General features: G+C 28.6%; 2 protein-coding genes across 2 annotated transcripts; one reads left to right on the top strand and one right to left on the bottom strand.

Annotated features, from left to right (window-relative positions):
- Positions 1–276: 276 nt before the first annotated feature.
- On the top strand, positions 277–1,710 carry KY384_003241 (uncharacterized protein; the record flags this gene model as incomplete). The annotated part of the gene is made up of 2 exons (XM_044811760.1): positions 277–322; positions 554–1,710. 2 exons carry the CDS (start codon positions 277–279, stop codon positions 1,708–1,710), a joined length of 1,203 nt encoding a protein of 400 aa, XP_044670893.1.
- Positions 1,711–2,472: 762 nt separating this feature from the next.
- KY384_003240 (uncharacterized protein) lies at positions 2,473–3,114 on the bottom strand (the record flags this gene model as incomplete). The annotated part of the gene is made up of 3 exons (XM_044811759.1): positions 2,473–2,660; positions 2,715–2,951; positions 3,000–3,114. 3 exons carry the CDS (start codon positions 3,112–3,114, stop codon positions 2,473–2,475), a joined length of 540 nt encoding a protein of 179 aa, XP_044670892.1.
- Positions 3,115–13,326: the final 10,212 nt, after the last annotated feature.

Raw genomic sequence — 13,326 nt, 5'->3', positions numbered from 1 at the left:
GACACAGCAATGTCGGTGCTTTAACCGTCTTTATGTGTTAGCTTCGATTAAATCTAGTCACTCGTTAATTCAATCATTCGAAGCACGTAAGACATTTTGTCACTTACGAGTCCATTATATGTGTAGCTGTAGGAAGACGATAGCTGGTGAAACAGTGGTTGCGACACGTGATGTGCGGGGCCCACATCAAGCTGTGAACTCTACACGCACCTTGCCCCGTAGTCCTGAACAACAGATTTGCTCGTTCCAACGGCTGCTCTTGTCGTGAAAATTCTTATGGAGATCACAACAACACTCATTTGCGGAGATGACCACGAGACCAGTGTTTTCGCCACCAGCTATTCTGATGATCTCTCCATCTTGTTCCGTTTTCCGTTCGAACCCTGTCAACCGAAGAGTGTCAACAGTCGCATTGTGGCGTGCTTTCACGAGTTCAAAGTGAAAGATCCCGAACGTTCGTTCCCCAGCAGGAAGGAAATGCGCCAAGTGCTCCATGCTTCCATAGTGCAGATTTGGCGGGACTGCGCATCGCATCCTTCGATCCGACTTCCAGATGTCGTCGTCCAGATTGGAGAGAAATCGGGTGGAACGATCGTCTGGAGAATCTCGCACGAGAGCTCTTATCGAGAATACATAGAAGGTCTTATGCCAAGCGAACTTGTCCCGTCGTCTTTGATTCTGGATTCGCGACCAACACGAACTGCATTCGTGTCGCTGGAATCTCTTCGTTTCTTTGCCGTCCTCGGAGGTCGAGGAGATACAACAATCGTACACCTTGAGGATGGCACGGAGCCTAAAACAACGTACGTCTACAAAGGATTGAGCTTTCGACTCTTTCTAGAACAGGGTGCCGGCTTTGGAGATGAGAGGCAAGCATTTTATCACGAATTGGGTCTGATTTATTCCCTGCCAAGACACCCAAATGTCGTCTCTCCTCCCAATTTCCTTGTCACTACGAAAATTCCCATCCTCGACACGTCTTCACCGACCAAAAGTAAAACTTACGTTTGTGGAGCATTGTATCTTTACCTTCGAAGAGAATCGTTGCAAGAAGCTCTCAATAAAAGCAATGCGACTGGGGAGAGGCTTCCACTGATACTCAAGGCAAAATGGGCCCGCCAGATAGCATCCGCATTAGCGGCGACGCATGTATCCTGTCAGTATCATATGGACTTGAAGCCGAGCAACATACTCCTCGACGATGATGAGAACGCTGTCCTAATTGACTGGGAGCAGTCTGGTGCCTCGCCCTTTTTCATGGCTCCAGAAGCGGACGGTTCGTGGGATGTCGAAATCGAGAGGCTCCAGCCGGATGGGAACGGGGTCTCGCAAGACAGTGCTGAGACGCCGAAGTTGATGTATCGAAAACACACAGGAGCGCGACGCGAAAACCACTGGAAGTGGCCTAGATGGAACATTTTTCCAATATGGCAGATCGAATGCCCGGCCGCGCTTCGGGCGGCTGAAGTGTACAGTCTTGGTCGAACATTGTGGGTGATTTTTGAGCAGCTAAGCCAGGTGTACCTGGTGGGCGATGGAAATGATTTCACTCCAGGACCGATTTCTTGGGGCTTACGTACGGCCGACATACCTTCCCACTGGAAAGATTTTGTCAACGAATGTGTCGATCCTAACCCAAACTTCCGGCCTGATCTTGACACTGCAGTTTCATTCTGGGAACAAGAGTGTAAAATGTGGCATTGCACTTAAGCATATCTATGGCAGACACCGTTCTTCTGTCCTGCCAAAATTCCGCTTGGCAAAATATGGATGTTGAGCGCCAGGCTTCACGCAATTGAATTCTGCTCTCGTTAGGATGGGGATGAAAAAGGCCAGCGGAAAGCCAACACGGCCTCACGTTTCATCGAGTTTATGACTGGTGATGTTACAGTTTGGGCAGGGACCAGACGAATGCTGTACAGAATTGTGGATAGGGCAATCAGGGTTGCATTTACACAATGCGGAAGAGAAACAAGGCGAAGCATCACCTCATTTTTGTCCGGAAATCTGTCTACTACGCGTTCTTTAGGCGATCTTCATTCCCAGTCTTGGATTTGGCCTTATCCACACAATTGCAACCAGGTCTTCCTGGGAGGGTTTCCAGTTACATCGAAGGGGACACGGAAACATTGCAAGACGAACCAGGGCAAAGAGAAGGCTCGCGTATAATGCAGGAGAGGCAGGAGGAGGCTGGACAAAGACAGGCCAGGCGGGAAGAGGCGAGGGAAAACCGAGACAGACTGCATTCCGTTTCTGATGTGAAGCCAGCTGTTTCTGAAATTAGGACATCCAAAGGCTCTGGTAAAAAATCAACGCTAAAGCTCAAGACTATTCCCCCTTTCGGCGTGCCCTCCTCCTTTGTCCTTTATATATGCTCTTCCTTTTACCCTTTGTACGGCCCCGCTTGCCCCGATATGCTGCAATAGCGTCACGGAAAGCCGGGAGATCTTTCTCTACTAGCTATGCCTCGGCCTAAACCTTAAAGAGCCGCCCTACGCTCGACTGTTCATCTCCAGCAATTTTGGTGACCTCCCAAATGGCGTTCTTTACCGTAATCGCAGGTCGGCTACGGCGAGGTCTACTACGACCTCTGCGGGCCACGTGAGGAGAGGGGTACACTAGAGCCTGGAAGGCTTGGGCGTCGGACGAGCTCTGCTCTCCTGGAACCGCAAACGTCAGCTCTGATACGAACGAGGTACGAGGGTATTACCAACCTTCAGCATCACCGCTAACCCCAACCCTGGGATCGTCCTTGCCATAGGACCCTCCGCCGTCCACCCCAATGCCATCCATCTCTGGATCCGCGATAACGTCTCCCCTACTATGCTTTTCCCTATTTCCGTCTCTAGGCCCGTCCTTATCCCAATCAAGATTGTGGCCCATCTTTTGAAGTCCGTTTTCAGCCTGACCGTCTTTAGCACCACCAAACCCGGACTTGTCCTCGATGCTACCTATCTTTTAGCATTTGTCCTCAGCTGTATTGTCCTTAAACAGCAGACTATTGTCAGGGAAATAGTCGATATTAAGCCAGCTGCTATCTTGATGCTCTTGAAAATTCAATGCAGAAACAATAGGCTCTCCTGTGCCTTTATCGCCAATCATAGTGCGTTTCATCTTGCCCTCGTTTAAACTGCTAACGCCAGGCGATATAGCGCAAATAAAAGTAATAGCGGACGAGGTTTCATATCCAGTGTTGCTGCCGGAATCGTCTAAAGAAGAGGAGTTACCGCTGTTTACTTCGATTGGGTTACCTACCGACGGTTAGTGCTAGCCTTAAGATGTCGCCTCAGCCTATTTACATGCGGTTTTCTTTGCTGTGGGCTTGCCGAGGGCGCCAGTCTTGCAATTTGTCCCTGGAGGGTGACGGAATCGGGGGCGATAGAGGCGATCGCTGGCACTCTGACACGAGAGCGGAATCACGTCGTCCCAGCTTGTGATAACGCGATCACTGGGCATGCTCGCAATTTCCCTGTCCGCCTTGGTGTTGTTGAGACCGAATCCTGGTGCGCGGAATGAATAGAGGGAGTCCTTCTGCAATGGACCAGTCAGATTTTGAGGTCAGATCAGATCGGGATTGTGCAGTACTCTACTCGAGTCCTGGGTCGCTTTAAGAGCCGCAAAGTCTTTTCCCTCCCAACGAGACGCAGGAGTACGAAGGCTGGAGGTTGTGGGCCGCTCATCGCTCTGCAGGCCTGCCTTGGCCGGGGGTTGGTAGAACTGAAGGGCATCCATGTCAACCAAGACCATTGTGAGACACAAATACAAAAAGCAGCCCAGAGGACACACGTCGGCCGATCTGGTCCGCTGAAAATCAGGAAAAATAGTGGCAGGTCGAGTGTAACGACGAGAAGAGGTTTATATGCGCCCGATACTGCCAATCTGCCATCCCTGTCCATTCTCCTCTCTTTCTCGAAAAACACCGATCGCCGATCCAACAGACCTTTGTCCACACCAGATCGCACGACCCAGCGTAAGCCATCAGTCATTAGAGCCTTATGAAAAATCGCTAGTCCACCGTGCAGCTAGATTCGGGCTGCGCCTCCCGACACGTCTCAATTCGTTCGAACCGGTCAGCTGGAGCGGTCTGGATCCTCGAGCTGAAGCCTCCCTGACATACTGGCTTCGTCACATGCTCCCCGATCCCCTGCCAAAAACGAGATCCATGTTTGAAAAGGCCTCGTCACCGGATGAAAGCCGTTGAGACATCCTGACAGGCACAGCAAGGCAGACACGCCAGAGAACGCTGCCGAACGGATCCAAGGCCCCACTCTAGGGGCTCCATCACAAAATCCAGCTCGGCGCCTGTGGTAGGCTTCACGCTCAGGCCCTTTCGTGCTGACTCATTGGATCATCGTCAAGAATTCCCCGCCGAGGCGCTCAGACAGACGTGATGAACACCCGAGCGAACTAACGAGGCATTTTTTCCATTGACCACTCAGTAGGTCATCCCAGCCGTCCTCCGAGCCAGCGGCGACTTCGCCCCAGTGACCGTCGCCGCAGATCGACGCTCTCGACCAATGCCGTTGCCGAGTCGAAGGCAAGCTAGGCTCTCGTCAAACGATGATCGGCGAAGGAGGCGAAGGGATAATGGTCGAAAAGGAGAGCCGAGCGAGCCGAGGCCTTCAGCTCGCCCCAGAATGGAACATCCTCCGTTCGAGCTGAGCTCCAGCGAAGCTGTGGAGCCACGGGACAGCGAATGAGAGGGGCGTTCCTGCCGTTCACTCCGAATACTGGATGAGAGTGGGCAGGTTGGGAGGCCAGCGATCCCTGCCTAGCCGATGGCCGATGTGCTTCAGGCAGGGTCGAGACCCGACGATCGGCGATGGACGGCCCAGGGAGAGGCGCAGACCCATGCCGAAGCGACGAGGCGGCCGAAGTGTGAAGGAGAGGTGGAAGGAAGAAGGAAAACCGCGAGGGGGGATGGGACTTTATACCTCGCGCAAAGCGGCGGGTGAGCCAAGGCCGGGCGCGTTGCCTGAACGGACCGCGCCAAACCCGAAGCGGGCCCCGCCAAGCCGGAAGCAGGAAGGGGCGCCCCTTTCACCGGGACGCAGATTATTTTATAAAATAGATAATAATATTTATTTATATAATTACTTAATATATAATAAGTAATTTATTTACTAATTAAGCTTAATAATTTTAAATTAAAATTCAAATTTTTAAACTTAATGTTAAATTCTAAAGTAAAGTAGTTATAAAATTAATTTTAGATTATTTATAAATTTTAAATTATTATTAATTTTATAATATTAAAAAAATTAACTTTATATTTATATTACTTATAAATAAATACTCTAATTAATTAATTTAATATTATATATATTAGATATAGATTTATTAATTATATTCTAAGTAGTAGTTGAATTATAAAAGTTAAAATTAAAGATTCTTTATATATTAACTTTATCTATAATTCCTTTTTCTATTTTTATACTACTTTTTTTATAGTAGCTATAAGTATATATATATATATTATACTTATTTAACTAATTTTATATATATAGCTAAAGTATTATCTTATAATAGTAAGTTAATTTATTATATTTAAAGAAAAGTATTTAATTATATTTATAAGAATTAGCTTTTTTAATATTAATAATATAATTTTAATAACTATATCTAGTATTTATACTAAGTCTATTCTATCCTTTTTTTTAAATCCTATTAATAAAATAAACTTTATATTTAGCTTTTATATTTAAAGAATATATATAAGCTAGTAAGCTATAATAATTATATTTTTTAAAAAACTATTACTATATTAGTAAGATTTATAGCTAGCTTATAGTATATTATAGTAACAGGGTTATAAATAAAATTTAAAATTACTACTTACTTTTATTATAAAAATAGCTATAATAATATTTTTTATAAATATAAGTATTTTTATATTTATTATCTTATAATTTTAAATAATTTTTAATAATTTAAATAGCTTTAGGAAATCTATATTAAGCAATATATTAAGTTATAAAAAAAAAGGAGAATTATTTTTTATTTAGTTTTATAAATTTAAAAATTTATTATAAACTTTTTTAGCTAAAAAAACTTTATTAAAATTTTCTATTAAAGTTATCTAATACTTTATAAGTAGTAGCAAAGTTATAACTATTTATAGCTATTATTATATATTTCTTAGTAAGAAATTATTAATTTCCTTTAGCTTTTTTTTAAAAAGCTTTTACTTTATAAAAAACTTATTATATTTTATTATACTTTTTTTATAATATTAAACTATTGCTTATTTTAAATTTCTTAAAAAAGTTTTAAATACCTTATAATACTTAAGTAAGAATATTAAGCTAACTTTAAATATAAGTATTATAAGTAGTTCCTAAATAATTTTACTAAGAAATAAATTTAATAAAATCTTAGCTATAAAAAAATTAAATATTTTAATATTTACTTATTATATTATTAAGTTTCTTAGTTATATTTATAAACTTAGTATTATATTTTTAAAGCTTATTAATAGTTAATTTATATAAATTTAGTTTCTTTACCTTAACCTAACCTTTAAAATAAATTTATTAATTAAAAAAATCTATAAGCAATAAAGTCTAAAGAGTTATATATATAGTATTATTTAAATCTCTAAGGAACTATTTAAAAGTTTATATTTAAAAATTTAACTTTATAAAGCTTTTTAATAGAAATTTATTTTAAATATTTACTTAGAATATACTAAGTCTCCTACCTAGTACTTATATAAAAGCTAAAACTAGGACTTAATATTAAAGCTCTATTTAATAATAATATATATATAGTACTTTATTTATAATATATATTATATATAATATATATTATATATAAAAGTATTATTAAAATAAAGAAATAGCTAGTTTCTAAGTTTATTATATAATAACTATCTTTATTATTATAAGTTTGTTTATAGTTATAAATTTTTCTATATACTTATATTATAATTTTTTTAAATAAAATTTTAAAGCTTTTTTGTCTTAGTAAATAGTATATTTAACTAGGTATTAAAGGTTTAAACTTAGCTTTTTACCTTTATTTTATTTATAAAATTTATTAAACTTAAATAACTATTAAGTAATAAAACTCTTTAGTATTAAAGCTATTATAATACCTAGTTTTAGTTAAAGCTTTAATATTAAGGAATCTTTATAATATAAGTATTAAAAGAAATTTAATAGTTAATAATATATACTATTTCCTTTTTTATTATAATAAAGCCTTTTAGTTTTTTATTCTATAAATTTTTAACTTTTTATTAACAGAAACTATTTAACTTTATAATAATTTCTTTAAATAAAAAAATTACTATAATTCTAATATTAAAATAAATTTAAAATAAATTTTATTTTTTTAATATTTAATTTATTAGCTATTATACTACTATTATAACCTTTATATAAACTCTTTAACAATAAGTATATAATAAATATTTATAATTTTATTATTATAATTTTAAAGCCTAAAAGCTTAATATATTGCTTATTAGTTATTTTTTATTAGGGTTAAATCTAAATATCTTATATATTTTAATATAATTTTATTTATTAACTATCTATCTATAAGTAGCGAAATTTATTTAATTTACCTATTAAAGATTTAGGTTAAATAAATCTCTTAAAATTTAAAAAATAATTAAAACTTATAATATAGTTATTTTTATTTACTTATAAATCCTTTTAGTTTAATTACTTTTTATTAGTAAGTTTTTTATTATTTTAAGTCTATTACCTATTTCTAATTTACTAAACTTATTATTTATAATTATATCTAAATTTAAGTATTTTAAACTTTATTTTTATATAAATTATATATTTTATAAACTTTATAAAGACGCTATTTTTATTATTTTTATATTTTTTTTAGGTTTACTATATTCTCTTTTAAGTCTTATTTATATTTAAAATCTAATATACTTTATAATAATAATATTACCTTATCTAATTTAAAGTTTTATATTAATAAACTAAACTTATCTAGTTTAAAGTTTTATATTAATATAATTTTCTTTAGCTTTTCTAAACTTTTATATAATATTAACTTATAATAACTTATATATAATTTTATTATAAGTAATATTAATAATAGATAATATAATAGGGAACAAAAGAAATACTTTATAAAAGGAGAGAAAAAAGCTAGAGAAACTAGGGAAAATATAAAAAAATAATTAAAAGTACTATTTAATAAAAATAACTAGTTATAAGCTTAAGGTAGAAGTTTGCTCCCAAATTAACCTAAAAAGATAAATATAATAATAAGCTTTTAAAATTATTATTATAAAAATTAAAAATAATCTATAATATAATAATTAGATTTTAGCTAAATTAATAATAATATATTAAAATTATATTTATATAGAAAATAAAAATTATTTAGTAGTAAATAATTCTTTTTAGAAATAAATATAGCGTAGAGAACTTTAGGATTTTAAAGCTTAAAATTAAAAATTCTAAAAAAAATATATTTTATTTTATTATTAAAATAAATAAGTATATTTAATTTAAAATATTATTTATTAGCGTAAATTAAAAGCTTTTATATTAAATTTATTTTTATTTTCAAGTATATTAAAAAATTCTAATATTATACTTACTAGCTATATACCTAGTATTAGCTAATTATAATTAGCTAAAAAGAAAATAATATCTTTAGTATTAAAATTTATTATCTATTATTATGAAAATAGTTTTATTTCTATATTTCTTTTATCTTTAGTTATAATATATTCGAAGTATAAATTATATATAATTTTAGTATACTAGAATAAGTTAAAAACTATAACTATATATATTTAATAATTTAGAGATACTTAGATAAAAAATATTTTAATATTTTTTAAATAGCTTAACTTTAAAACTATATATCGCTTTTTTAATATTGTTACTAAGCTTATACTTATATATTTTATAATTGCTTTTTAAAAGTAGAATTATAATCTTAGTTATTTATAACTATACTTTATTAGATATTCTTAGTTTAGCCTATAAATCTCTTTTTTTATACTTTAGCTTTAATTTATTCAAAATATTTAATATAATTATAAAATATTTATTATAAAATTATTAAGAAATATAGTAATAATAGGGGGTAATTTAAAAAAGTATATAATTATAGGTTTTCTAACTACTTTTATAAAATATTAATATTATAAAATTATCCTTACAATTTATAAAAAATTAAAAAATTAATAATAATTATAATATATTTTTATAGGTTATTTCTATAGTTATTACTATATTACTTACTATAACTTCCTAAATAATAATTATTTATAAAAATAAAATTATATATATAAGTAATATAGAAATTATTATTTTATTAAGTAAGTAGCAATATTTATTTATAGAATTACTTAGTATTAAATAGGAGGTTTACTTAATAATTAAATTAAATTTAGATTTAAAATCAATATTAAAACCTAAAATTTAAGCTAAGATTTAAGTAATTTAAATATATTAGTATTTATATAGCTTTTTAATCTTTAATACTAGCTTAATATTATTACTTACTATTTACTATTAAAATATTATTTATAAAAAAGTATAATATAATCTCTTTAAGTATTATAACTAATTAAGTACTTAAGTACTTAATAGTTATATAAATATATCTAATATTAAATAAAAAAACTACCAAATAATCAATATTAAAGCTATTATATAATAGACTACTATAAGGAAATAAAACTTTTAAGTAAAGTAGTTAAAGCTCAATATAATTAATATCTATATTTAAAGGCTTAAATATTAATATTTTCTTTCTTAAGTTACTATTCAAATATTTAAAAAACTAAAAAAATTAATCTACTATTAATATTTACTTTTTATAAGCGAAACTCTATTTTCTTAATATTTAAGCTTATATAAGTATACTAATAGGGACTATAATTAGTTACTAAGTATTTTAAGTTATAGATTTTTTTATAAATAATTTTTAGTATTTTTATATAGCTTGCCTATAAATGCTAAGTACTACCTAGGAATAAAATTCGATTTTAGAATCTAATTTCAATAGAATTTAGTGCGCTAAGTAATATTAAAAGAATGGAAATTGATTTTAGAATTTAATTTCGAAAAAGTTTATAATATAGACTTTAAATAAGCTATAAATCGTTTTTATTAATAAATTATTTTAATTTAATTTTATATATATCTATAGTTATAGTACTAAGACCTATTTAGGTTTAATATAATACTATTTAAAGGGATATAATAATAAATAATATATATAAATTAACTCTAAAGATATATATATTAATTTATATATAAATATTAAATAAAAAATTGAATTTAAAAAAGACTAAAAGCTATATATATTATTACCATATTTTTTTAATAATCCTTTAAAAACTAGATTTAAAGCTTAAAATTAATTTCTTAATATATTAAATAAAATAAAAAATAAAAAACTTATAAACTTATAAACTACTTTTAGTAGGGTAGATTTAAATATTCTTTAAATAACTAGTATTTCTTTATTTATAAAGATTAATGTGCTTTTTAAAGTAACTACTTAGAAAAAATAGATAATAACTATTAAAATATAATATTTAACTATACTTTACTAAAAATTAAGCTACTATTTTTAACCTCTTTTATAAGTTATAAGGAAATCTATTAGCCTTCTAATGTTTTTAGCTACTAATTATTATATTAATAATAAATTAGAAGTAGTAAATTACTTCTTTACTTTATTAGAGTTTAATATATAATACTATTTATTTAAGAACTACCTTAACTTTATTTTTAATAAATAATTTCTAAATAGTAAAATAAATAAAATATATATTAATAACTATTTTAAAAACTAAAATACTAATAGGAACTCTAAATAGCTATTATATATTAATATAAAAGAATAGTATTATTATATTAAAAATATTTTTTTTAGCCTTCCTTTTAATAAATAAGTATTAAAAAAGCTTAAAATAAAAAACAAAGTTTAAATCTTATTAGTAATTAATTATAAAGTTTAATATTATAATATTATTAAAATTTTATACTTTTTCTTAAAATACTTTATTTTTAAGAATAAATTAGTATATAAACTAGTCCAACTATAGAATATAAGTATAAACAATAATAATAAACTAGTTTCTAGCAATATAGAAAGAATATATATAGAAATATATATAAGTAATTAGTAGTAATTTATATAGAATTATATCTCTAAAAGAGAAACAATTATTTTAATATTATTAGTATTTAATAAGACTTTAATAATATTATATAAAGGTAATTTACTAATATAGCTAGTATATATTATAATTAATAATTTAGATTATATAATTTGTAAAAGCTAAGTTTGGCTAAGTCTTCTCCTGCTTAGTTTTATTTTTATTATTAAAATAAATAGCAATAAGTTTTTCTTAAAGAAACTATAGTTAAAACTTTATTATATAGTAATAAAAACTATTTTAAATTATAAGTAGTACTTAAAAATTTTTAATAATATAAAGATTAATATTTAATATATTAACTTAGAAGCTTAGCGCTATTTTCTAATAATTACTAGTATAATAGCTAACTATTTAAAGTAAGTCTTAATAATAGGGGTAAAAAGTAATTAATACTACTTAATTTATTTAATACTTTTTAATAAGAGGTAAAATATAATAAATTATTAGCTATTATATATATATAAATATATATAGTAATATATTAGAGAATAGTTCTTTTAGAAACATAAAAAGGAGAATTTAGTAGTAAATAATAGTTTAAATATTTATAAAGTAAATAACTTCGCTTAAAAATATTTATTTATTAATATTTATTTAGCTATAATAATAAATATACTTTATTAAAAATTATTATAATATAATTAATTAGCTAAACTTGGACTTTTATTTAAAAGTTATATTTAATTAAAAAAAGAAATATAGCTAAAAGCTTTTAATAGCTAGTATTTTAGTAAATATAAAGCTAAATAAGTATTTTATAAAGTCCTAATATTTATTAGGCTAAAAAAGTTTAAATAGTTTAATATAATAAGTTAATAGATAGGAAATAAATAAAAAGCTATAGTCTAGTAGCTAATATTTATAATTATATTATTATTATAACTTAAAGCTTTAAAAGTATTCTAATATACTTATACTCTATTTAATTTTATTATACTAGTATTATATATAATTTATAATAAAGTAATATTAAGCTACTTATAGTAGGCAGTCTATAGGATTAATAAGTTTAAATATGTTTTTAACTACTACTATTAGCTAAATACTATATTAAATAATAACTCTAGTAATAAGTAAATTAAAGGAAATTTTAATATTCTTAAATTATATATTATTACCTATTATAAAAACTTTATCTAGCTTTATAAGAGCGCTTAAAACTATAATATTTATTATAGTAAGATAACTTATAAATTCTTATTAAAAAATTATTTTTCTAAAATAAATAAATATAACTTTAGAACTTAAATATTAGAATATAATATATATTATATAAATATATTAGTACTTACTAATTTAATTATATTTTAAGATAGTTAGTAAACTATTACTACTAATTATTATCAATACCTTTATTATATAGCTTTTAGAAATAAGGCTAATATTTAATTAATATAAAAAAGGGTTAAATTTAATATTTATAATAAACTAAGAATTAAATCCTAGATACTAAAGATAAACCTATTAAATAATAGTTATAAAAAATATATAATTTATAAAGTTTTTTAAAGTATTAATAATCTTTTTATATAAAAATCGCAAAAAACTTAATAGTATTACTAAGCCTATAGTAGACGCTTTTTAACGCAAATATAATTACTTTTAAGCTAGTAAATACTATATTAATATCTATACCTCTATAGTATATTAGGCTATAAATAGCAAATAGGGTGTTAATATTAAATACTTAATAAAATATATTATTTAGTATAAACCTAATTAGTAAAATATATTAAAGGTCTACTAAAATAGCATCTAGATCTAGTCTAATTTACTAGATAATAATTAAGCTTAAATAGCTAATAATAATACTAGATATAAGATTAGCTAACTTAAATTAATTTTTATTATCGCTAACCTAGAATACTAAAGATCTTATAATAAAGTTTTAATATATACTAGTACTTTTTTAAAGTTGCTAAAATAATAGTAAAATAAATAGGAATTATAATATATTTAAAATTAAATTAATATTAAAAAATAAAACTAAAAGTCCTTAGAACTTAAATTCTTATTATATATATAAAATACGCTATAATCTATATAATATATATCTAGTTCTAGTAGGAGAATCTAGAAATTACTTTTATATTAATAATTTTATTAATTAAAACTAATATAACTAAATATATAATAAAAAATAGCTACTTAAAAGCCTATAG

Source organism: Bacidia gigantensis (genome assembly GCF_019456465.1).
Source record: "Bacidia gigantensis strain McMullin 20006 chromosome Unknown contig_180, whole genome shotgun sequence".
In the NCBI taxonomy this organism is placed as follows: domain Eukaryota; kingdom Fungi; phylum Ascomycota; class Lecanoromycetes; order Lecanorales; family Ramalinaceae; genus Bacidia; species Bacidia gigantensis.
This window is presented reverse-complemented; position numbering and strand designations above follow the sequence as displayed.